Genomic DNA, 24514 nt, shown 5'->3' on the forward strand with positions numbered 1-24514 from the left:
GACAGATTAGTCCTTAACCTACCGGACTTAAAGAATACCGTGGGAAATTTTATCCAACTTTTCCCCTAATGTTTTCAATTTAACTAAAATTACTCTTGCATGTTAATTTCGTCTAAAATGTTAAGGATAAAATTTAATAAAAGTAAACGTTAAAAAATAATAAATATTAAGGACAAAAAATACATTTTACATAAAATTACAACTCAACTTAATTACACATGTTCCTGTGTGAATATAGATATTTCGAGGTATAGCTCGTTCTGCTGTCGCTTGAACTTGCTTTCCTGGGAATGAAGGTGAGGAACGTCGTCTTCTTATGAGGGTGGCGGCATTGGGCACCTGCAAAGGGACTCCAACGCTCAAGTAAGTAAGAGTGTGGGAGTATTCAGAATAAAATGGAATGAATTGCGTCCCTGTGACTTAGTTGGTACTAGTATATATGGAGTTACCTTTAGGCGATTATTCGTATCTTCTTCTTTGGTTTGACGAAGTCTATTTGGTATTATTCTGGTTGTTGGAGTTGTGGTTGTTTGATTGGAGAGATTTTCGGGGGAGTTATCCTTTTGGTTAGTGCTCCAATTCCAAGGTTGTTGGTGTGGGCCATACTTTGGGTAACGGATCATAGCCCCCAAGGTCGACCTGTTTGGTATACCAAACTATAAACAGGTTGAGCTTTGACGAAGTATAGCTCGGAGTTGGAGCTGGTAAGAGCCCCAAGCTCAACCTCGTTTTAGAGGTTATTCGAAAATGGGAGTGCCTTAATGGTTTGGCGGTAAATTGAATTTTTACTGTAAAGTGTGAATTTTTGTAAATATGATTTTTGCTTTTCTAGTGAGAAAAAATAAATGAAAGGTCACATTGAGTTAATGCGCCTGGGGAACCGGAGCAGTTTCTAAACTGTCAGTATGCTGCACCACGCGGAGATGGACGGGCTTGCTTTGACTTGGGTCTTCATTGTTTGAATTTTTAGTGGGCTAGGGGGTAAAATTTCATTCTTTTTCGTTTCTTTCGGTCTTGATTAGGTTTTTGTGTTGAGGTTATTTGTTGAAGAATGGACAGAAGAGGTTAGTGTTCTTTTGCTTTGTATTTCATTTCTTCTGAGTTTGTTTCTTTTCCTTTTGTGATGGAAAAGGGGAAAACTGTTTCAAAAAAGAATGCCAAGGGTCAAGGGAAAAAGGCTGTTGTTGAGGATAAAGATAGGCTTGTTGAGGAAGTTTTTGTTTGGGATCCCCGTGATCCCTTTGCTTGGGTTGCTGAGTCTGTGACGAAGTGGGTTTTATTTTTTTATGATGAGAATAGTATCTCTCAGCTAGGTCCGGTGTCGTCTTGGGTTAGGGATGGTTCAGATATAAAAAAGAAATCTTTGCCATGCAATGTTGCTGACCGTGTGTATCACCGAGGCGAAGGTTTTGAATTTTTCTTTATGTACAGTTGTGTATTTGTTAAGCTTGGTGTCAAGTTTCCGTTCTCTGAGTTTGAGTGTGGGGTGCTTATGCAATTGAAATATGCCCCCTCCCAGTTACATCCAAATTTCTAGGCGTTTGTGAGGGGGTTTGAAGTATTGATGAATTGTCTTGGGGTTGTACCATCATTGGAGGTATTTTTTGCTTTATTTCAGTGTAAAGGTGTTAAGAGGGGTTGTTGGTTGAACCTGGCTAGTGTTCCTGGCCGAGCTATTTTCAGTTTGTACAAGTCTTCGTATAAAGGGTTTAAGTCGATGTTTTTGAAAATTGGGGTTGATGATAATGAGTTTCCGTGGTATATGGATGAGTGCTTGCTGGAGAAGTTTCCTTTATACTAGGTTCCGAGGCCTAGGCAGATACTGGGGATGGAAAGGATGGAGTATGAAAACGAGATGGTAGTTGAATGTTTAGTAAATAATGTCTCTTTGTGTGATTTGTTGTCTGTTGTTGACCTTCTTGAATTGGAGTCTGATAGAGATGCTTTATCTGAGTATATAGGTAATTGCCGAATAGAGATTCGAATGTATTATTTGTTGTTGGTTTCGTATTTGATTTGTATTTAATGTATTGCAGTTGAAAAAGCTCCGAAAGTTACTTCAAATGGATTGCGAGATTTTTTTCGTACCAAAAATATTGAGAAGCAAGGGTTAAGTAGTCATGTCGTGGCCGAGAAAGGTGCGGAAGTGGATCAGCCATCGCCAGCTAAGAAAGTGAGTTATAAAAGAAAAAGGGGAGAGGGTAAAAAAGAAAAGGGGGTTGGGGTGTCCGAAGATAAGTTTGGCGGGAAGGAAGTCAATTTAGAACAGGTAAAGAGATTTACTGACAACCAGAGGAGTCTTCATGGGTACAAGGGTGATGAGGATCTGACCTCCTTATGGAGTGAACACTTCCCTTTTTCTATTGTTGCTGATAAATATGGTCAGAGTCCCTCTGATGTGAAGCTTTTGCATGACATTGGGGATGTTGGTATCTTGCAGTATTTGCAGGTATATTATGTTATATTCGTAGTGACTGTGGTATTTGGTTTTGTTTTCGTGTTCTCAGGTTTTGTGTTTTTTCAGGTGATGGGAGCTTGGCTGATGTGTGTTGGCCGAACTCAGGAACTTAAGCATGCTCGTGACTCCTTTGATAGGGCATCTATGAGTCAATTGATGCAGGATAATCTGGAGAAAGGGAATAAGTTTCGGGATGCTCTAGACCTGGTGAACTCCTTGCAAGAGAAATTGACTACCGCTGAAACTGCTGAAAATAAATTCAAAGAAGAGAAGGTTGCTTTTGAGGCTAGATTGGTGGTGCTTGTTGCGGAGAAGAAGCAATTAGAAACTGAGAAAGAAGATCACGGCCTTGAGATGTTTGCCGCCGGCTTTGAGAGAGCAGCATAGCAAGCCAGGCTCTTGGCCTCTGAGGTGGATTTGTCTCTGATGGACCCTTGCAAGGTTGTTGTGGGTGGTCAGCTAGTAGAGGATGAGGATGATGATGAAGAGGAGCAGGGTGAAAACCCGAATGTCTAGTTGTTTTCTGTAATAGACTTAGTATTTTCTGTCTTCATGGTTATGTATGTTGGGGTTTCCGGCTTATAGCCGATTGTTGGCTTCTTAGCCAAAAACATCTGACTTAGAATTTTGATAACATGTTTAAAGTACATATTTGGTTGGTTATTTGATTTTCTCGTATGAAAATCTTTTTGAATGTTCATACTATTAGTTAGTATTATTTGTTGATAGTATTCGGTCGAGTAGGATAAAGAATTTAATTATTTGTTGCATTGTGGAATGGTAATTGGTAGAGTGCGGGGTGGTGTGCCTCATTAAAATCTCTCTAGTAAAACCCGCCTTAGGAAAAAAATATGGTAGTAGGAAAAAGAATACATCACCGTGCCCGACTTATAGACTAATTGTAGTACATTCTTAAAGAAGAAATGTTCCAATTATTTGGTAGTATTGAGCCATCAAGTGTTTGTAATTTGCAAGGTTCTGAAAACCAAACCGATCATCGAACCGTTCTAGCTACTGGTTCACTGATTCATAGGTTCAACCGATTCGACCGTGGTTGAACCGGAAAAACCGTTTTCTAATAAAATAATAAATAAAATATAAATAAACACATTAAAACATAATTATAGTCTAATATGAACCTTAAAGTTATAATTACATGTCCCTAAAGGCCATTGGGAGCACCATATATTCCCAACCTAAATTCTCAACCGTTACCTCACTTATTCTAATTACTACCTGCATAGGTCTAAAGTTTTAATATGATTCATTGCTGCATCAAAATATCCCAAACAATTTAACTAAATCATCTATTGTCTGGTTACTGTAATCCAGTACGTGTTCCAGCAAGTCTTTATATGTTAAAAAATATTCTACCAATTTGTCCGGCTGAGCAGTCTTTATATGTTTAAGTCTCCTATTCTTATTGCCCGGCTGAGCAGCCTTTGAAATTTGAACATACCTACAACAATCATGAAATATAGAAATCTTAACAAAACCCTGAACATTCACTTCCATTGCAGCAAAATCTTAATTATTTTTTCCACAAAGATTGTTTTTTTCTTCATTATACCAAACATTTTTTCAGAGGATTAGTCAAGCAGCTAATTCTAGGTATCCCTTCACTAGTTCCAGTCCCCATGAATATAATCTCTGCCTGATCACTAGGTAATTCAACCCCAATATCTCCATTTGCAGAAGCTGCAGTAGCAAATAGAATAAAGGCAAAAAATCAACACAAATTTCACCTAATCCCATATCAAATTAAGAATCTGAATAATCCAAAAGCATAGTTCTAACTTCAATTAAATAATATCAGAGTACAATCATGCAATCAAATTATGATAATAAATAAATAAGTGAAACAAAATTGGAGAGTAGTTAGTTAGATAGTTACTGGATTGGAGGCGAGAGTGAATGGGAAAGAGAAGAGAAACGGAAGAGGGAGAGCGCCAACAGGAAGAAAAGGAAGAGCGAAATCAGTTCAATAAACAAACAACATCCAAAGTTCACAGTTTGGGTGTTCATCATGCTGAATCACAGATTAGTTTCAGTTCAAAGTAAAATCATCCAGTTTGAGTAATCACACTACATAGTTCAAAGAAAAATAAAACAGGGAGAGTGGGAGACACTGAGACAGCGAAGGCACCTTCAAGGAAGAACATGCAACAGGGAGAGTGAGAGCGAGGCGGTGGGAGACAGCGAAGGCACCTTCTCAGTTCTCGACGACTGCTGCGATGGCTCGACGGCAGTGGCTCGACCCGTGAGAGTGAGGCGTTCTCACTTCTCAGTTCTCGACGGCTCTGCGGTGGCTCGACGGCGAGCCCTCGACCCGTGTGACGGTGTGAGTGTGACAGTGACTCAGTGAGGCGTTGGAAGCAGCTTCAGCGAAGCCTGCTCGAAGAATGAGAACCACTGAAGCAAAGAAGGGAAGGCGTTTTGGTGATTTAGGGATCTCAGCATCTGGAGTTTTGGTGATTTAGAGATTCAGAACGAAAAAATGGCAGCGTTTTGTTGCCATCCAAAAAATCGGCCAGGTCACAGTTCGGTTCGACCGACCGGTTACTGGCCGGTTCACCGGTTCAATTCCAGTTTTTGAATTTCACGGTTTTGATGAATGTCCGAAACATTTTTCAGTCCGGTTCATGGTTCGACCGGTCTGACCGGCCGGTTCGAACTAGTTTTCAGAACATTGGTAATTTGTATGCTCCTTTGCCGATGAGTTTGCAAATCCGGAATAGGCCTTCCCAATTAGCGCCTAGCTTGCCATGTCCTGGTGGCTTTCATACCGTTGTTCTTTTTTACCATTACCATGTTGGCTAACCAGGTGGAGTATCTGAGCTTTCTTATGAATCCAGCGTTGAGGAGCTTTTGAGTTTCCTCTAAGGAAGCTGCCCTTTTATCTGTGCCAAGATGTCTTTTCTTCTGGGCTATAGATCGGATAGATGGATTGATTGCCAACTTGTGACAAATGACATTGGGATCTATTCCTGGCATGTCTGCTGGAGTCCACGCGAATAGATCAACATTTTGCCTCAGTAGCCCGGCCAGTTGTTCTCGTTCTTCGTTTTTCAGTGCATTACTGAGGTATGTATATTTTTCTTCCTCGGCTGTTAGTGGAGCCTTTGTGAGGTCGTCTGTTGGCATCGGTTATTCTTGATGGTTGGTTCAAGGATCTAAGTCGGCCAACGGGGGTAATGATTTTGAATTGTATACTATGTGGACATACTGTATGTTGCTCAGGCTGTCTTGAGTATTCGGTCTTTAGGCTGGCGTTATAGCACTACCTGGCTTCTCTCTGGTCTCCATGAATTGTTACGACTTTGTTATCCTGGGAAAAGAACTTGACACACAAATGCACAGTGGAAATAATAGCATTGAAAGCATTTAAAGAAGGTCTACCTAGAATTATATTGTAAGGACTTCTGCAATCAACAACTAGATATTGTATGTCTATAGTGTTATAGTCAGGATAGTTTCCAAGTGTGGTTTGTAACCAGATATAACCTCAGATAGGAACCCGCTCACCTGAGAAACCTACCAGTTCCCCGGATGATGGTTGGAGGGCTTTGTCACTTAACTTCATTTTCTGAAATGTTGAGTAGAATAGCACGTCTGCGCTACTCCCTGGGTCCATCAAAATTTTCTTGACCAATGGTTCTCCAACCGGCGCAGAGATGACTACGGGGTCGTCGAGGTTGCAGTCATTTGCCTTATAGTCCTTGGGGAGAAATGAGATATCTGGTTTGTGTGGGTTGATGGGTTGAGATGAGGTTGATCCTGTCACTGAAATCATAGCCTGGTAGGATCTCGTTCTAGCCGAGTTTGTGTATCCTAGCTCCTCCTGCAAAACCGTCAGAAATATAATTTATTACTCGACGGGGTGGATTGACATCATCGTCTACCTTTTTCCCCTTGTATCGGGGATTGTCGATTGTTTTGGAATGTTGACCGAGGTCTTCTGTATGCCGCTTTCTCCCTCTGGTATCAATATATTTGTCTAGTAGGTCTTGTTGGGCCAGTTTTTCGAGAAGGTATTTGGCGATGACGCAGTCATCTGTTGTATGTCCATATTTCTGATGGAAGGTGCAGTACTTGGACTTGTCTACGTATCGTTGGTCTTGGTATATGCCTGCTTTGTTTAGCGGTTTGATAAGTTTTGAGTGCAGGATATCTCTGATGATGTCCTCTCTCTTGGCATTGAAGGGGAGTGTAGTTGTCGAACTTAGATGTGAGTTTGAATGATCTTTGGTCTGTCCTGTTACTTGGGTGTTTGTTCCACTTCTCGCCTTCTCTGTTCGAGGCGGGTTTCTCTGCTTTTCAAAGTGTTCAGAGCTCTTCAATCTCGATTTGGGTTGTTGCCTTTTCTCGAAATTCGGCTAGAGTTTTCGGCTTTGCTATGACTATGGTCTCCTAGAATTTCCCGGGGCGGAGGCCGCTCTTCAGGGCATGAAGGTGGACTTCAGGGTTCAAGTTGGGTATTTCATTGGTCGCTTCAGCGAATCTGGTCATGTAGTCCTTCAGGCTTTCATGCGGCCCTTGCTTAATGGTGCTCAGGTAGTCGGAGTTGTGCACGTATATCTTGGATGCAGCGAAATGGTTGATGAATTGGTCGGCTAGTTCATCGAAACTAGAAATGGAGCCTTCAGGGAGGTTGGAGAACTAAATCAGGGCGGCTCCGTCTAGGAAGGTTGGGAAAGTACGACATAGGATTGGGTCGGATTCTTTGTTTATGAACATCATGGTATAGAAGTTGGTGACGTGGATGTTTGGGTCCCCTATCCCTACATAGGGTTTCAGGGTCATTGGCAGGGTGAAATTTTTTGGAATCTGAAAGCTCATGACTTCTTTTGTGAAAGGATTAGTTCTTTTGGTTACGATTTTTGGGGGGAGTGGGTATGGTATGCTTTGCCTCTGACGTGTGCTCGTCATTGTCATCCTTGTTCTCCGCGTTCTTGTGCTCTCCTCATTTACTTTGACTATTTTGCTTTTGATGCAAGAGCTCGGCCATTTTCAGATTCTCCACTCTGAGAGATTCGTTGATGGCCAGTAATTCGGCCGAGTTGGGGTTTGAAGGGGCGTTGCTATGAGCATCCACCATATGTCATGACCTGCAAGGAAAAGAAAAGAAGAAAGCACAGAAAATATATAGAAAGATGTGGGGTTAGAAAATCTCGGGCCCCATGGTGGGTGCCAAATGTTCCTATGTGAATATAGATATCCGAGGTATAGCTCGTTCTGCTGTCACTTGAACTTGCTTTCCTGGGAATGAAGGTGAGGAACATCATCTTCTTATGAGGGTGGCGGCATTGGGCACCTGCAAAGGGACTCCAACACTCAAGTAAGTAAGAGTGTGAGAGTATTCAGAATGAAATGGAGTGAATTGCATCCCTGTGACTTAGTTGGTCACTAGTATATATGGAGTTACCTTTAGGAAGTTATTTGTATCTTCTTCTTTGGTTTGACGAAGTCTATTTGCTATTATTCCGGTTGTTGGAGTTGTGGTGGTTTGATTGGAGAGATTTTCGGGGGAGTTATCCTTTTGGTTAGCGACCCAATTCCGAGGTTGTTGGTGTGGGCCATACTTTAGGTAACAAATCAACACATAATGAGTTCTACCTCAACTTCAATTATCATTCATTATTAGCTTCTAATCTATGATCTTATTTAAGAATGGCAATGGATCTCTATGCCTCCCCCGACCTTGTCTTTGTTTAGTAAAGCATCTCTAGTCCTGCCTTATTCCCATCACTCTTCCTCATTTATTCTCCTCTCACACGAGGGATACAGATACCTGCAAAGATCCATGGATATTAAGTTTTAATTTTTTTTTTCAAAAAAAGTTAATGCAACCATAATAAAATTTAATACAATTCGATCAAATGTATCAAATTAAAACATAATCCAAATACAAATCCAACATAATCAACATACACACAAAATGTTCAACATACAAATTAAAATAAAATAAAATATAAAATTTTCTAACAAAATAATATAACAATTCTTAGGACTATACATAACTTATATATAAAAATGGATGTTTAAGTAATTTCTCCTTCATGGAGATTTTGTGGGTAACTCAATTCCTGCTTCAGTTTCCATTTATTTGCCAAACAAGTACCGTCGTCGTGGAGATTTTGCGGTCCTCGTTAATCCCCATCATAAATAATCCTGCGGATATATGTTTTTTTGCCATCGTTAATTTTATTAGTCATCATTACCGACTTAATTATCGAAATAACATTAATGATATTCATCAACCTAATATCTATAGAAAACACTTTCTACCTTCAAACGAAGGAGATCTATTAACTTCTACAAACTAATCTCATATTTTATATTCAATAGTGTTAGGGAACCAAGAGGGTTCCAGCTAAAAATCTGTCAACTGCTGTTGGGCCAGGATCCAGAATCCCATATCACCTTAGCAACATCCAAAAATTCTATCTTGGTAAACTAATTTCATCCTACCCAAAACCCTACCCCTTACTTTCACCGTTTTACTGCAGCACATTTTGAAACACACCCACCGTCGCGCCAGAATACCGGGAGCTGCGCGTACACCTCCTACCTCCTCCATTGGACGCAGCGCCTTTGCCGACCACGTGCGGGCAACCTTGGAGCGCCGTCATTCCAGAACGCCACAACCGAACCATCCCTTCGGTGCTTCCCCAATCTCGGATGCCAAGTTGTGAGAAACAATTAGGTTCCGCTGCTCACAGAGGGTTCGCCGCTAGTGCTGCATGCCTATTTTGGCAGCATCGTTGAGGACTCCCGACTCTGCTCCGCCAAACACTGGTTGAGGTCTACTGCTCCAGCCTGGAAAACCTACCTTCACATGACTAATTGGTATGTATGTAGTTGTTGCTTCTGATTTCAACTGCATGTTTTTTCAATAAAATTTGGTCAATGTATTATAACGGTGTTTCTGGGTATTTTTTGGAGATTATATATTGCTATTAGGGTGTATAGTTCATGTACTAGTACTGGGAGTAGTATAGTTCATGTTACGGTGATTATGCTTATTTGAATTGAAGATTAGAGGTTGCTATTAGGGTGTATAATTCATGTACTAGTATTGGAAGTAGTATAGTTCATGTTACAGTGTTTATGCTTATTTAAATTGATTTAAGGTTACTTTATGGGTAAGAGTGTTGTTATCAAAATACGAGAGCAAATCATTCAATGAGAGTGGAAATTTTGAAAAAAAAAGTCTAATGTGATGAGAATAAGATTTAATTTACATTACAGGCAAAAGTATTTCAGAAAAAAATAGCAGGAATTATTTATCGCCTCCAACAATTATATATCTTGTTAACCCAACGGATTTTTATAAATGTTAAAGTGAGTATAAATATAGTTGGCAATCACTGTCATGCTCTTGGTTGAGCAGTGTTTTTTCTGTTTGGATTCATAGGGGGTAAGAAACGTACTTCACTGGTAATTATGATGTTTTTCCTGATTGAACTTGGGTCTGAACTGATTTTATCAACTTCCAGCAAGAAAATTCGATTTTTTGGGTAAGATTTGTTGGTGGTTTTACAACATCTATTGGATTTTATTAGTTACCTAGAACATAAAATTTGAAATGGTTTAATTCTGTTTTGTAATCTATGCTTAGCTTCAGGAACTATGGTTGTAGTCGATGTGGTTTACCTTTGCTAATTTGTTGGATGTTGTTGAATTGCTATAACTTGCGAATGGATGATTCTGAAATTAGAAAGCGAAAGATGTTGTTATTGGGAATTGGGTTTTGATATATTGACTTTGATTGGTGATTGATTGTTACTATTCTCTTAATTGTGGTTTGGATTTTGGATGGTGAAATTATAGTAAATTTTGTCTGATTTGTGTCGAACTAAGTTTTGGTCCTTACTCATGATTCAAGCGTCAATTTATTAGGAACTCTGAAATTGTTTCTACTACCTGTGTTGTAGCTTAATGCTTGTTAAATCATGTTTCCTATATGCAAATTTACCTGTTTGCTTTCTAATCTTTTATACCCCGGAACACACACTTGATGCAATCTGTGTAACTTAAGACTCTCTTCAGGCGGTTTTCTATTCATGTTGAACATCTACTCTAATTTTGCATGTGTTTAAAAATGAACCTCGTGCAATTTGATATATACTGCTTTTAATTTTGGTTTAATATGGTATTATTTGATGTGGGTTTCGTAAAGCATCATCAATCGTGTTTAATTGAGAACTCTTTTAATGTTGCCTCTGATGTTTGTTGGCAGTATCCATTAAAGGATTAGGGGCTATTTTCTGTGAAACCGCAGCAGGATTGTTTTGCAAAAAAGCCAACCAACATGGGAAAAAAGGTAAAATGATGTCTACCATTCGCAGTTTAACATTCCACATGATCTTATGTGTGACTTATAGCTATTGTAACAATTAAAAGAAATTGTTAGAGTTGCGGTACTCGCCCAGCTACATACATGACATGATGAGCACGCTATCTAAAAACAACTCCGTTGAGAAGCTTGCGGAGATTGATGAGATCGGACAACAACCGAACTCTGGAATTTAGTTTACAGTTGTCCAATGGCCACAGAATCATATAGGATGGAGTTCAAGAGATATTTCCTACTGGTGGTAATGAAAATGTTCCTGTGACCCACCACTCAACAGGCACTTTTGCCATGGCACATCTACCCTGTCTTAGATGTTTCTGATCCACGGAGATTCAACTAGCTGTTGGAAATTCTGAAGTGGTTCGACAAGGCAGTCGAGAAGTATAAGCTGAAAGGGAACAAAACATGTGAAGGCTGCATGTTTGTCATGCTGGTAGGATGCAATGACTATTAGTAAATTCAGTATGCTATTTTTTTACGAAGAACATAACTTGTAGAAAATTAATTTCCTATACATTAGTTTGGAGAGTTCAGGCTCTAGTACTATTATTTGTATGAGATATACTAATATGTTGCTGAATTACTTGAATTTTTGTTGACTAATTTTAGATGGTTCAGTGTATGATTTCAGCTGAATGTTTCCTGTCACTACTTCTGTGTTGCGAACCTTTTACCATCTTGAACCATATCTCATGCTAACTGTTCAACTTAAGAGTATATTCAACCTGGTTTTCTGTCATGTATAACAAAACTTGTGCCCATCCTCTGTGTAGATCCTCTATTTTCACTGATTGTAATACGGTCTGCTCGACAACTGTCTTGAGCATGAGCCATGGCTCGATGCGTGGACCTCGGAGAGGCTAGAAAAGAAGGCACAATATATTATATCCGATGAACTCATTTCTCTCTCGTAATCGGTTAATTTATGCCATTATATAAGTCGAAGCTGCCTATTAGAGGACTCAAGATGTTTTTTATGTTTGCTTTTTTGTTGTTTCTAAATATGTTTTCTGTTTTTCAGATGTGCTAGGTAGTTGTGGCTAACCCCGTGTGTTTAAGATGTTAATTTTTTTTTTATTTTGCTGTTTTTGGTTTCTGTTTTGGTGGTGCTTTGGGGTTTGATTAAGATCATTGATTATCTTCGTTTCTTAAATTAGGGGCACCTTTTGACTAGACAGGGGGAAGGTGAAGACATAAAGGGCCGGTCACCTCAAGCTGCAAGTAGAAAACCGGGAAAAAAAGCACCACAGAAGCGTGGACGAAAGGATTCAGTGCCGCCAAGGGTAATCATGTTTCAAGGCTTTAGCATGTTAACAAGTTTACTTCGCTATTGTTAGTTTGATTCATGCTATTACTTCAAACAGGGGAGCTCCGTCAGTGGAAAGAGTAAGCAAGTAGCATCGGAAAGACGACCAAGTGGACGCACAACAGCTCCACATCCAATTAGAAGAAGTTCACAGTGTGCGGAAGGAGCAAAAACTAGTCCGAGAGTGAGTATACGTTTATTGTTGTGTAAGGTTTAAATCATCGACTAGCCTTGCATAAGTTTATAAGGTTCATTTCAATGTACTTGCATGTTTCTTTACCTAACATAGTCGTTATGCGTAAAACAGCACAGCAAGGAAGCTACGCAAAAAAAAGGGGGGCTAAAAAGGACCGATCACGTAGGTCCAACCCAAAACAATCTGAAAAAAAAGATCTCCCAATGAGCACAGATGATGATGAGGAGAATGAGCCTCTTGCTAAGAGGATGTACCGACTGTTTAACCAGGGATTTGACTAACAAAAACCAAGTGCCGATCCCACCAAAGGCAACCTCAATCAGGATAACGCTCCCCATGAAACACCTGTCTCTAGAGTTCCTGATGCAGGAACACCCTCCGTTGCGTTAGTGCAACATGAATGGGAGTTCGATGGGCAAGTTTCCTAAGCAAAACTATTTCATTTTGTGGTCTATTTTGCCTGTTAGTGAATTAGGGATTGTATCCGTATACAACTGCCTTTTCTCTAACATTGGTTGAGTTTCTTGCAGTAATCCCAATTTTCTGTCGAACCGAGACCCCGAGAGTGAATGAATATGGAAATCATTTGAGCAACTGCAGAACACGAGGCCACTGCAGACCGTGATGCCAGCCATTCCATCTTGCATGACTTCTAGCCCACTGAGCAAGAAGATTTCACCGGGCATGACTCGGATGGAATAGAAGTCTACCCAATGTACTCCTATAAAGGTGCATCCACTGCTAAAGGGGCGAAAGTTGGACGAGGATGATGAGGAGCGATTGCGACGATGGGCTGCCAATGGTTTGTTGGTGAAAAGGCAGGTCGTGGCATCCTATGAAGGAAGGCAACATCTATCATTGGTCCGAGAGGACATCTGCTCACTGCTACCCCAGCGCTGGGTCAACAGCAACGTAAGTAAAATATACTACCACTTTGATAGAATGAATATGGTTCTTAATATATATCATGGCTCATATAGATGACCCTAACTCAATTAAAATTTATCGTGCAGATCATTCAGTGGATGTGTTCAACCTTTAATGACTCATAATCATTGCGATTTGGGGATGACTTTTACTGTATTCCTCCAAGAAGTTTGGTATGCATGAATTTGTGGATTCTTATCGTTCATGATTTGAGGTCTGAAACTAAATAGTGCTTTTTTAACAGGAAACTGTGTTACAAAAGAGGAACTTGGATTCCTTCAGGGAGGTTCCTACCGTTAGTTATGTGGGGCTGGGTCCTCACTTCAGTGATGATTCTAGATTTTTTGACAAGATAGCAGCTTCCATGCAAAAATGGGTAAGTCAATGCGCTAGTTGAACAAAAACTGTATGGTTCTTGTACAAGCTAATGCTTGTAGGTTGATGTTTTGGTTTAAGTGCTTACAACCCCTTGTTTTTTACTTGGATGTTGCTTATGATAGGCACTAGGATGTTCCCATTCATTGCCAATTGGATGGTTCTGTATATGTTTCTTAGTTTTGATGTCGTAGGCTCTTGAATTTGCGTGTACTTAATTGAGATGTGATTGGCTTTCGTTTCATTAGATGTTCTGCAACACGTTACATGTTTTAGGAATTTCGCAACTATCTGTTTTTGGTGACTAACTTGATCATGTAACTGCTTTGATATTTCTGTTTCCATCGTAGTGGTTTGCCCCAGTCTGTATCGATCGTCATTGGTGGTTGTATACCTTTGAGATTGCTCAGAAAAGGCTGTGGGTGCTGGATAGTATGTATTCAGGAGAGCATAATAATGAAAGATTAAAAATACATGCTTATGCGGTAAGTATATGTCAACCAATTAGTACACCGACATCCTTAGTAGTTGAAAATGTGTCATTGCTAATGTGTTGCTGCTTTCCAGGGGAGAATCATTGAAGACATGGCGAAAGTTTCTATGCCCGCATATGAGCCCATGGAGAAGGCCTACCTCGTTTCTATCCCAGCGTCCCAAAACAACATAACGGGTCGGTTAAAATGACACCTAACAATACTCTTAATAGCACTTCACATGATAATGATATCATGGTTGAAAATAATATTTTCTGTTTGTACATATAGTTGTGATTGTGGTGTATTTGTCATCAAGTTCATGCAGTTTTGGAGTTTAGAGAAACCCTTGCAGCTTTGGGACAAGGTGAAGTTAAATATGTTATAACAATTAAGTTGAACCTCTTTCTGATCAATTTCTTTATCATTTTTAAAATTACCGTCCAACACGGAATTGCCATGCAGGACGTTGTACAGGAGTTTTGGAAGGAAATCATACTAGACATAGTGATGAGTCCTCATAATTCACAAATTGGGAAGGCGCTGCAGGCATTGGACAGCGATCCTGTGCGCCGCAACCAGCCAAGGAAAAAGACTAAGGCTGTGAGATCACCGTTCACAGCACCGAGCACGAAGAGCATGTTGCAGCGTGCGGGGTTACCCACTAGAAAGCCAAACAAGGGGGAAGACAACGGAAGAAGACATATGCCTAGGTAAGAAATCATCAATATAGACACTTGCCTTACTGTATCTATGGTTTCCTTGAGATAGAGTTATAGACGTTAATATGGCATTTTCCGACTTAGATTCATTTCGTGTGAGCCTGATAAATCTTGTTTCACTGCAGGTTTATGATTTCATGTTGCTGATTTTGTCAAGTTGATGGTGACAATCAATCCAAAACCTCTACGTGGATGGTGCTTATACAAGGTATTAGGATGTTTCTTTTCTTTGTAAATTGGATGGTTCTGAATCTGTTTTCTAATTTATCATGTTTTAGGCATTTGAACTTGTGTGTACTTTATTGAGAAGTGAGTGGCTCGTGTTTTGTTAGATACTCCTCAGCAGGTTTCATATGTTAAGTAATTCAGGATTCTCAAGCAATTAGTTTTCAAATTGTGGATGTCACTAGTTCATTAAGCAATGCATTGCATATTTATACTATTTAGTCAACTCTGATCGGTGTATATAACCCTTTTGTTCATGCCTATGCTTAAGTGGCAATTCTTTTCATTCACTAGCGTGGTGTTAACTAAATGGAGGCGTTATTTATTTTTTTATCATTATTTTCTACTGCTGAAATTGTGAAGTTACTGGAACTTTAAGCATTGCACGGCCTTCGGTCGTAATCAGTCTACATGGCCGGTTCGTTTACGGTGGTACCGATGACTTTATCCAAGATTTTAAGTGGATGGTGCTTCTGAGATAGGCACTCGGATGTTTCTTCTCATTGTAAAATTGATGGTTTTGGATATGGTTTCTTTGTTTCATGTGTTAAGCATTAACAACTGCGTGCACTTCATTGAGATGTGAATGCCTTTTGTTATTTTTTTTAAAACTCTTCAACCGTTTCCAGCATTTTTTTTTTGGAACAAATATGTGACAATTTGTTTCTTTAAAACCATAATAAACAATAAATGGGGAAAAGATAACAACAGTTGTGCTTTTGTTTCTTTGAATGAACACTTCATAACAGGATAAATGCAAGTGACAAAACAAAAAAGGGAAGAGTTTATTCAGTTGTGTCTAAGGAACCAAGAAATCTAGCTAAGAATGACAAAACACTCACGCCAAGAAACCTAACTATATATGCCTAAAAGAGTTCAACAGGTGCATGAATCCGCCACCATCCGATGAATTCCATATAGTAGAGTCCTTAAATCTTTTATTTACAGAACCATCATTATCATTATCTGTCTGAAGGTCAACATCATCCTACAAGATACACAACACAAAGAGAACAACATATATGAATCAAGAACACCATTCATAAGAAAAATTTAAAATATACGTCACTTCTAACACATACCGGATGTGATTTCCTCTTCCTTTTTTGCATTGACTTCTTAATTGACTTGTCCAACTCTACTCCAAGTCTCTTACTCTTCAGCCGTCCTTTGGTTGATCTCTTTCATTCGAACGAAATAATTCATCATCCCTTGAAGTCTGCATTGTCATCGGAGCATCAGAGATTGCTTGTGATGTAATTTCTGACATCCTTTTCTGAGAAACTCAGGTTTTAAGACCCACCAACATCGTTTGCCAGTGCTAGATATGTCTTGTTGGGTCTTATGCCAGCCTCGTTGTTATCCGTAATGACGCACTTAGGATGCATGGTCAACTCCCTATACTCATGATAGTGGATAGCTTTCTTAGCCGAACAGGGGTGAGAATGCCTCAATTCTAACCTGGACACAACCCAACATTCCTTCTCCTTGTCCAGCATGACATACATCCTTGCTCTACATCTCGTGGCTGTTATTCTGTTTGACCGAGTTGCTGCCTTAACCTGAGATTCCCGATAATCCTCTCGAGTGCAGTGAAGAGATTGATTAACGGGTATATTTGCGTCCTTCCGCGTGTTGTCGAAATTCGTGTTCCTGACTTTAGTTACAAAACCCAATTTCTTTGCATAATTTACATAAAACTCATGTGCCGAATGCAACGAATCAAAACTCATTTCTATGGCTAGGATTTCCTCTTCACTGATCCCACTATGATCTGACAACTATAAAGCCAATTCATAGAATCAAATACGAATTAAAGATAGTATTAACGTGGTAACTATAACGTGTTAACAAACAATAAGGAATAACTCAAACTTCGTGTCTTAATTCCAACTCATCCTTTCTTGTCACCATGACGTCGATAGTTTCGTAGACCTTCAATTAAAGACCATCGAAAAAAAACTTTAATCAACTTATGGCCATTACTATATAATGAAGCAATCCAATAAAGCATATCAATACATAGAAGAAAACACATATAGGAGTCAAGCATACTTTATTAATATCTCAACTAACCACTTCATTGCTCTAGATTTTCCCCAAAAAAATCAATGAAAAAACATCTAATTACCATGAATAAGAAACATTCACAACACACATTTTCATAAACTTTCTCTTAGGCATCAATGAATCATAAACAACTTTTAAATGATTGCATGAATTGTGACATAGAAATACAACAGTAGAGAGATGGAAATGGATATTTTCTATTCACAAATTTAGGAATAATATAAAATACACAAAATTTTGTCTTCAAGCAAAAAGATTTTACATGTCTTCTCCACAACACAATGTATTTCTATATTCACTATCTATGTCTCTCTCTTTCGGAATCTTTTTTTTTTTCAATGACATTAGCTAAGCATAGCCTTCAGAGATCTTATTTGATTGATGCCACACATTATAACTTACAAGTATACAAAGGAATGCTATATTCAATTACAAGTATACCTTATTAATATGTCCACTAACCACATCAGTGTACCACATTTTTCCAAATAAATAAAATTAAAAAACATCTAAATATCATGAACAAGAAACATTCACAGATCACGTTCTCATAAAATCTCATGTAATTGAAGACTAACCTATACAACATACAACATACCTTAGAACCTTTTTGATTAACAACTTCATCGACACTCAATTCCCCATTGCCTTCGTTAGTATTGATCAATGTGCTATTCGATTCACCTTCCGGGATTGAAAGGTCCATGAAGAATGTTCTTTTCCGGAATCTTTGCGCCGCGACGGCCGCTTCTTTGTAGAGGAAACGCGGCACGCACTGTGGAGAAGCGACGACGGAGCGACGGGTTAAATGATTGATGTAGACGGTGGGAACAATTGATGATGAAAAGCATAAAAGGTTGCAAGGCACCCGGGAACGTGTTGCACCAACGGCAGCTTCTTAGTGCAGGAAAAACGGCCCGCACGGTGGAGGAGTGACAACGGAGACACCGGTTGAGTTATTCGGTGAAGACGATGGAGGAAATTAATGAGGAGAATAGTGAAATATTGCACCGCACCTGGAAACGTGTCGCACCCCGAACAATCTCAGCACCGCTAATGGCGGCACGTACCGAATGTTACCGATGGCGGAGCACTGGGAGGTGCCTTGGATGGAGGAGGTTGGCGGCTTTGCTTTTTGGGGGAGAGAACAGATAGACGGCGCTAGTTGAAGAGGAAAGGAGAAAGAAGAGACGGAAGGTACGTAATCAGTTTTCGTGATTGTCTCCTGCAATGCTATTGAGCGTATCTCCCTTTCAAATTTGAATGTGGTAATTTAATTATTAACAAATATTTTAAAATTATAAATGAATAAAACTAATTATTATATTTATAATTAATTAAGTTGTTCCATTCTTGACTGATTTGGAATTGGTTCCATATACTTTTTCTTTTATATTTCTGTCCTTTTACTTCTAAAATTCTATATATAAATTTAGGTTATATCTTTTAAACGCTTGCTAAGTTGAGCATAAAATCTTTTGCAGTATAACCTCACCTTTTCCCTATTCAACTCCGACCATAACTGTGGAAAAGCTTTTGATGAAAAAAACACTAACAAAATTGTATCCCAAAATATCCATTTCACTTCGACTACGTGCTCCAGAAGAAAAGTTTCGATCAACAACAGACCATATCCTCAACGAACTATACGTCGGAGAAATGTTACGAACCCTGTAACAATTCTGATTCTTTTCCTGAAAAATAATATTTGAATCATTATTTTTGGCTTTTGTACTCGTTTTATGGTTTTTATAGTATAAAAAATAAATTTCTTAATTTTAATCTCATCTTATCAATCATTTCTAATCTATAGAAGGAACTAATTCCAAAATTCACACGTCGTTATATTATCAAGTTTTCCTCCCAATTCTTTCTAGTAAATTCTCTATATCCTATATCCGAGATTGATTCTTATTATATATCTTGAGCTAGACATAAAATAGAAGAAAGTCTTGAACAAAAGCATTATGTGTCTACCTTAGATTTGGTCGCTTCATACCAAACGTGAGTAAATGCAACATATTTCGTAGGAGTTTACTTCTCTCAGGTTAACTTATGAGTTATGATACATCGTGTATGCACCAAATCAACATTTAAAAGAAACTCCTTCCTGTGTCTTGGCACTGAGAAAGCCACAGATCCATGTGTTCGACGATCTTTTGCCTTACTTTGCGAACTGCATCCGGTGAGGTGCAGTTCTGCTCGTTACCTGAAAAGCAACCAAGCACATTTGTGTCCAGCGGCATGAAAATAAAACTAAAATTATCTAGATGCATTGGAGAAGGATCATAGTGAATATCTGATCATCCAATACAATTGCATCTCCTCATACAGCGAAAAAAGTTGGATTTTCTAAATTGGCAGGCAAACGTTTAATGTGATGCATACCTTCAATGACCAAAGGAGACTGTGGACAACCTCGCATGTCAGTGCAATGGCCACAATTGTGACACGTGATAAGGTAGGAAGGCACTGAAACATTTAACAGAGATTTAGTAGCATTCAGCAAAAAGAAGTACAATAAACATAATCATAACTATGCAATGCAAATGAGCCAGTCATTTTTCACACTAGGTAACACATCAAATATAAAATCATGTAAAACACTAGAGAGAAAACAGTTTTGACATACTGCAGAAGTGATGACAATAATGAAGAATTTATTGACTAAAATGATAAACTCACTGTCAGCCTCAGGGGATGAAGTTTGTTTGGATGCATGCCGCCAAGGATCCTGTGAGCCATTTGTAAATATTATTTTTGAACCTGTTCATACACATAAGAACCACAAAGGAATTTAAGGTGTGCTGGACAGACATAACATGCCATATAAAGGAAAAATTCATATTCAAAGTGATAAGTTCAGGTTTGGAATAATAGTAAATAGTAATAATCAAGGCCTGATCAAAATAATGTTTGGTCATCTAATGACATGAATGGTTCAGCAAAAGGAGATATACGGACTGTATATATAGTGAAGTAGTAAATAGAGTTGAAGAAAATTAATAGTGATGTTTGATATAAATTCTGTAAACATCACTGAACAAAGGGAAAGAAAATAAATAAAAAAGAATATGGTAAAAATAGACACAGGAAAATTTCTATACCAGCAATTTTTGTGCCACCATAGTATAAGTTAGTTGCATCCACTTCAGGAAAGACACCATGTCCAAATACATTTTTGCAAAGATCCAAATGATATCTGCAATGCATGAGAAATCAATTTGAACCAATTAACAAGATCACAAGAGAAAAAGATTTAATAAATACAAATATTCAATAATAGCAAATGTATGTGCCTGTGCACGTAGATATAAACATAGGATAACGATAAGGTACTTGCTTTGTGTCAACTATTGAGGAGCGGACACTATCATTTGAGGGAGCCACCTGAAAGTATGCAACTTCAGTGCAGACTTGAAACCACCATAATCTAGCAGAACTGTCATCATTAACATCAGTGCGTTTCAAGAACTCCTGATCATAAATCTGTACATTGGTTCCGAAGGTCTCAATGTAGTACTCTTTTACGTATTTGGAGTAAGCATCCTGGCATTTTGAAATTCGGGTTCCATTAGATTTTATCAAAGAAAATCGACACAACTGGACCCATGAGGGAGATCAGAGGCATCTTGAGAAATGAATGTACTATTGAAAGAAGGCAACCGTTGATTGCAACAGAAACAGGGTATTAAATTCAGCACATGAATGTGCTATTAAATGTAAACTTCTCTCACTGAAAACTCAACACATGATCATGAATTTTACATCACTAGAAAATTGCAGAGAAACAAAGAGAGAGAATATTAAATTCAAATGAAGATTTAAATAAAAAAGGAACCAAAAAAAGAAAAGGAAAAAAGAGTGATGTTTAATAGTTCCATAATATTCTTAAACAAAGAGCTGGACAGTAAAGCATACCACTAAATCTTCTCCTCCATTCTTTGCTTCAACTAGAGGCTTGCATAGTCTATCCGGATTTCCATATTGAAACTGAAATATTCAAAATCCAGGAAACAGCATAGGGAATTTGAATACAAGAGATTGCAATGAATAAGAAAAACAGCAAGAATCATAATAATTACCGCTATAACAGCAGCATCAGCCACAAAATACATGAAGTCTCCATCAATGTCAAGCTACAAAATAGAGCAAAGGTCAACAAGCACCATTAGAATCAGATTAGAAACTCTAGTTGTGAACAAGATTCCTATCCTTGGACAAACTACAGTAAACTTTCTCTGAAAAACAGAGTAATGAAGTAAGAAAAACATACATCAGCAGCACCAAAAGATGCCTTCAGTGATCTTCCATTGATTGCAAGTTTTTGTTCAATAAGTTGAGTAGTTTCTTGTAATACTGCTTTACATTCAGGACCTGCAGATTCACCAATCTGCATGCAAAATATGGCACTCAATCAGAATTTGGCTTAAATTAATAAAGGGAGCAGTGAATGGTTTATATAAGATAGGCTTAAGAACAAAAGAAGATAGCCTCAAAATCAAAATCAAAATATGTACTTGCTGATCAAATTCTGTAAAATCAAATACAGCTTGAACAACTGCAGAACTTGCAAGACTTCCGCATGTTAGATGGGGGTACTTAAGACGGAACCATGCACTGAGTGCACCAGAATATGAGCCACCAAAAAAAAACCAGGAGCTTTCAACTTTTGTTCTATTAAGCTTTACATTCAAGGAATCCTGCACAAAAGTACCGCAAAAAACAAATAAAATGATAATGATTCCAATGAACATTTATTGAATGAGGGCATTTGAATAATTTGTCTTTTTATCACGGAATTGTCTTAAACCATATTAACAGACCCGGCTTGCATGGTGCATGTTGGGGGATGGGAACTAACCTGATAATACTGACGAAAAGCAGCCAAATCATTGAGTGCCTGCTTGGAAGAGAGATATTTCAAATTCTCCGTAGCTAGAGACTTAAATGGAGAACTCTTTCCGTAATAACGATGCTCAAGAGTAACCATAGCAGCTCCAAACTTCTTTGCCAATACCTATACACCCAATAAGGCATGAGAATTTGTTCATACCGGTAATTTTTTCCCCCCCAAAGTCACATCATTTTCTTAGGAGTAAACGAAAAGTTAACTGATCACAACATAGTGCCTATGTCAAAGCTACAACTTTTGATCCTAACTTCAATCTTCAATCTTCATCTACATTGACTAGAGTCTTGCCAGTGAAACATATAATAACAAACAAAAATGAACACTTACAGCAATATAATCATTAACAATCCCACCGCAGGGACCTTCACCGCATATTATCAAAAAGATAGGTCCATCAGGAATCCTGAAATAGTCAAGGAATTCATAGTATCGTTGCTGGAACTGACGGTGATCCTGCAATCAGCGCAAACACAAGAAATATGCGCAATCAACACCATCGAAATTTCATAAATCAACTATTCTACACGCAAAAAATCAGTTACCAAATCAGCAACTCGATAGGATACATGTTTAAATACATGCATTGAGAGTGCGTGAAAGGACTTATGTATTTATATCTAAATACATACTAACTGATTTGTTCATAAATACAAGAAACATTTTGAACCCTAACAAGAGAAAATCAGCAAGAGCATATTTGAAATCTGTTTCTCTTTAAGATAAGAATAAAGTACAAAAATAGAAACAGTAAGAAAATTAAAGAGATGGAATATTTAGTGGAGAGAGAGGGGAGTACATAGGGAGAGTAGTGATCGAGGGTTTGATTGAACCAGAGTTCCTGATTGGAGAGGATCTTGGGAGGTTCTTCAGCGAACTTGCGGCTTCGGAGCAGCGTGATAGGAGGTGAAACACCGTAAGAAGCTTCCGGAAAATACAGAAAGAGGATAAAAGAAAACGCTGCTGACAAAGTCAACCATCTCCTCATGGTTCCTTTGCTTTGCTTAGCTACTTCTGCTTCTGCTTCAGGCCTTCAGCTAAACTTTGCTCTTTCAAAATAGAACGTGTGTCTTCACTCTTCACAAATGCTACGCAAGTACGCATCGTGTTACACACTCCAACAAATCAAAGTTATTAAGCCAGTAAGCTACTATGGTTGGTGAGTCCTCGCACTGTCACACGTGCGCTTCATTAGTGCTATCAAGCATAGTTGTAAGAACCGGACCGGTGATCGAACCGGTCATGTTATTGGTTCATTAGTTTATTAGTTCAACCGATAAATCGCTGGTTGAATCGGTAAAATCGGTTTCACATGAATAAAAAATATAAAATACTAAAAATAGTCATAAACTTAATAAATTCAAAATACATATGTTAGTTCTTCACCAACATTTTAAAAACAACCAAGTTTCAAAGTCTAAATATAACTAATACAAAACAACAAAACAACAGATAATTCATATTTCATATTTCAAGCATATAATTCATATTTCATATTTCCAGTACAAATCAACAAAACAACAAATTTTTAAGTTTTTAACAAGCATGTAAAACACAGAACAAATCAACAAAATAACATAAAAAGATTCAAGCTTTCAACAAGGATATTCATCCCAGAAATTTCAACAAGCATATTCAGAACACTGTAACAGCAAGTCAACAAGAAGTGCAGAAAAAAAGTAAGTTTACAAGTGTAATGCAGAACAGAGCGGGTGTAATGCATTTCACAAAACAATCATTAAACTTCAAGTGCAGAACAGAACAGAAGCAGATTACAGAACTGGAGCTAACCTGTTTGACAGAGTCATAGAGCAGAAGGGCGAGGCAATGGCGAGTTCGACGGCGCAGCAAGGGCGAGATCGACGGCACAGCAAGGGCGAGGGCGACGGCGCGACAACGGCGAGTTCGACGGCGCAGCAAGGGCGAGGGCGACGGCGCAGCAAGGGCGAGGGCGACAGGGCGGCAACGGTGACGGCGATGATTAACAGCCGCGGGTCTGTCTCTGTTTTGTTCCTACTTCCTTGGTTGAGTTGGTTCCTTCAGAGTTCAGACCGGCGGTGAGACGAAGAGGATGACGGCGGGCGGCTGGCGACTGGGTGAGTGAGGTGAGGCGGAGGGCTGATAGGGTTAGGCGCCGTTAGGGTTAGGGGAAAAGGGGAAAGTGGAAACTCGGGTGGGGTAGGGTTTGGTAGCCCGTAGGGCTTTTCCTTTTTTTTTTTTTTAAAAAGTAAACCAAAACGACGTCGTTTTGGAAAAGAAATAAAAAAAAACATTTTCGAACTGGTCGGTTAACCAGAAACCGCCGGTTTTTCGGTTTTCATCAAAATCGGCCGGTTCAATCCGATTTGAAAACGACTCTCTTCTTTATCCAGTTACATCACTCAACCGAACTGATTACAGGTCCGGTTTACCGGTTTTTCAGTCGAACCGACCGGTCCGATCCAATTCTTACAACGATGCTATCAAATGTTTTTTTTATTTTATTTTTATT

General features: G+C 38.8%; 1 protein-coding gene across 2 annotated transcripts; it reads right to left on the reverse strand.

Annotated features, from left to right (window-relative positions):
• Positions 1–18630: 18630 nt before the first annotated feature.
• On the reverse strand, positions 18631–24218 carry LOC112775958 (probable serine protease EDA2). 2 transcript variants are annotated; one of them, XR_003815897.2, is made up of 13 exons: positions 22823–23195; positions 22354–22479; positions 21976–22131; positions 21632–21814; positions 21388–21504; positions 21197–21250; positions 21033–21104; positions 20455–20660; positions 20219–20313; positions 19797–19877; positions 19500–19583; positions 19089–19320; positions 18631–18805 (listed from the first exon to the last, which is right to left on the reverse strand). XR_003815897.2 is itself a non-coding variant. In XM_029295585.2 (13 exons), exons 2-13 carry the CDS (start codon positions 23009–23011, stop codon positions 19205–19207), a joined length of 1479 nt encoding a protein of 492 aa, XP_029151418.1. In that variant the 5' UTR covers positions 23012–23195; positions 23815–24218; the 3' UTR covers positions 19064–19204. The 2 variants fall into 2 exon arrangements, 1 of the variants encoding a protein (XP_029151418.1); XM_029295585.2 differs by lacking the exon at positions 18631–18805 and adding an exon at positions 23815–24218 and having other exon boundaries at positions 19064–19320.
• Positions 24219–24514: the final 296 nt, after the last annotated feature.

The sequence above is a fragment of the Arachis hypogaea genome, chromosome 19, assembly GCF_003086295.3.
Source record: "Arachis hypogaea cultivar Tifrunner chromosome 19, arahy.Tifrunner.gnm2.J5K5, whole genome shotgun sequence".
Taxonomy (NCBI): Eukaryota; Viridiplantae; Streptophyta; class Magnoliopsida; order Fabales; family Fabaceae; genus Arachis; species Arachis hypogaea.

Excerpts from the sequence above, each read along its gene's own strand:
- LOC112775958 (XM_029295585.2), bottom strand. The coding sequence starts at position 23,011 with ATGAGGAGATGGTTGACTTTGTCAGCAGCGTTTTCTTTTATCCTCTTT. Across the intron at positions 21,105-21,196 it reads CTGATGCTGCTGTTATAGCG|TTTCAATATGGAAATCCGGA; the intron begins GTAATTATTATG and ends TGAATATTTCAG. Across the intron at positions 19,878-20,218 it reads TGGTGGCACAAAAATTGCTG|GTTCAAAAATAATATTTACA; the intron begins GTATAGAAATTT and ends GTGTATGAACAG.